At 31.9% G+C, this 1,824-nt stretch overlaps 1 protein-coding gene across 5 annotated transcripts in view; it reads right to left on the reverse strand.

The window, feature by feature from the left end:
• The window catches only part of EHBP1 (EH domain binding protein 1), a 378,078-nt gene that overhangs the window by 194,555 nt on the left and 181,699 nt on the right, over positions 1-1,824 (reverse strand). For all 5 annotated transcript variants that reach the window (XM_023733397.1, XM_004369280.2, XM_004369281.2 and 2 more), the window contains one exon: positions 136-275. In XM_023733397.1, coding sequence (XP_023589165.1) covers positions 136-275 — 140 coding nt within the window. The remainder of the gene's footprint in view (positions 1-135; positions 276-1,824) is intronic.

The following is a 1,824-nucleotide window of genomic DNA, read 5'->3' on the forward strand; positions in this document are numbered from 1 at the left end:
ATAACAATTCTTTCTTCCATAAAAAATAGTACCTTGTTAATAGCATTGTTTTGTTTTTCTCCCTGAGGAACAAGAATAAGTTTTTCAACATTGCAAAAAAACAAAACTTTTAGCTTCAATGCTACTAAAACCAACCTGTAATTTTTGCTGCCTTTTCCTCTTGGTTCACTCGGTTTTCATCATCATCTTCATTATCTTCTTCAAAGTCATCTAAATTGCCAATGTCAGCCTGCTTCATACTCATCAAACTAGCCAAACTTTGCATGTCTTCGTCCCTACATCAATGATTCAGAACACACAGCTCATTAAACAACACTGCTTGAAAAATGATTGTTTCTTAAGAACGTAATAATGTATTCCTTCTCTCTATAAGATACAATGCTAATAAGTCTTTCTAAATGGTTGTACAAGAATATTGAAAAATCTAAATACTCATATTATTAATTTTTAAATGGCATGTTTAATTAGTAAAAAGAAAACAGGATTCAAAACAAACTGGTTAGGAGTTAGTTTCATTCTGTGCTGCAGATCTATGGAAAACTAAATTTTTCTTCATGAGATTGAAGTATGGTCTTCTAGTCATAAAGTCTGGAAACAAAAACTTGTTTCATAAAACTATGGGGCAGTTTGCAAATTAGATGAGATCTAGACTTTAAAATATGTAAACCTTCAAAATAATTAGAACATAAATTCTTAATCCAAACTATATGAATGCTTTTGGGCTTGTGGGTATGAAGGAAAGGAGGTGGTAAACCCCTTGCCAATTATATTTAAATTTTGTTTAAATGTGCATTTTTTTCAAAGGGGCCATAACCACCCCTCTCAAAGTTAATGAATTACTGTAATAGAAAAAGCAACTTATAAATAAAGTCTAACCTTTTAAAGAAGTATAATATGAAAAATGAACTGGGTTGATTGTAAGTTAAATACCCTATATTTGATAAAACTTAAAATCTTTATTATTTGTAGATTTAATATTTTGACCCTAAAATTCAAATACAGTGAATGAGACATATTTCTAACACATTATATACAAACTAAATTTCAATTTTGTATGCCTCTCCAAAATCAGAAAGCCAAATAAAAGTTTATTTTCTAAAGTAATTCTTGTTAATATTCATCTGTCTTCTGAATATATGAATTTACAAATTAAATTGATTTCTGAAATTCTTTCCATTTTATCTCATATAAACTGTAGAGTTAACAAAATCATTTCCGCCTTTTTAAGTAAATTTAATGACAAAGTCTGCATGAACAAAAGAAGTAAGCTGTATTACTTTATATGACTGGCTTAGAAATTGCCCACCTAGAAATGGGGGATAATTCCAAGAATATAACATCATTCTTAAAATGTTAACTTGCTAATTTTCTGTTTAATCTCCTCATATTTCAAACCTGAAGAAATTTCTTTGGGGAAAGTAAGGAGGAGAGGAAGGAAAAGGTAGGGAGAGGGGTCAGGGGTGTTTTGAGGGAAATCTCCCTTCAAACTGAGACTTGTAGTCTGACTGATTTTTGTCTCACCTAGACCCCTGTGAATGGTGCTGATTCACTTACTGCATCTGCCCAGTGGAAAAGAGTCCACCCTCAAAGGATCTTCTCTAAATTTGTTTTCTCTTTTCTTCCTTTCCTTTGATTTTGGCTTGAACTTCACGGTGAGATATTTATTTTCAATTTCTCAGTATGTAGGGCTACAATTTAAGGTCCTGAGACAAAAGAATAATCGCTACCATTCTGCACTGCCTCACTACCACACTCATTTAAAAGCCAACTTTCCAGAAAGGAGGCTTACTGTTATCTACCAAGTTATTTGCTGCCATGGAGATA

Source organism: Trichechus manatus, unplaced genomic scaffold (assembly GCF_000243295.1).
Source record: "Trichechus manatus latirostris isolate Lorelei unplaced genomic scaffold, TriManLat1.0 scaffold00004, whole genome shotgun sequence".
Taxonomy (NCBI): domain Eukaryota; kingdom Metazoa; phylum Chordata; class Mammalia; order Sirenia; family Trichechidae; genus Trichechus; species Trichechus manatus.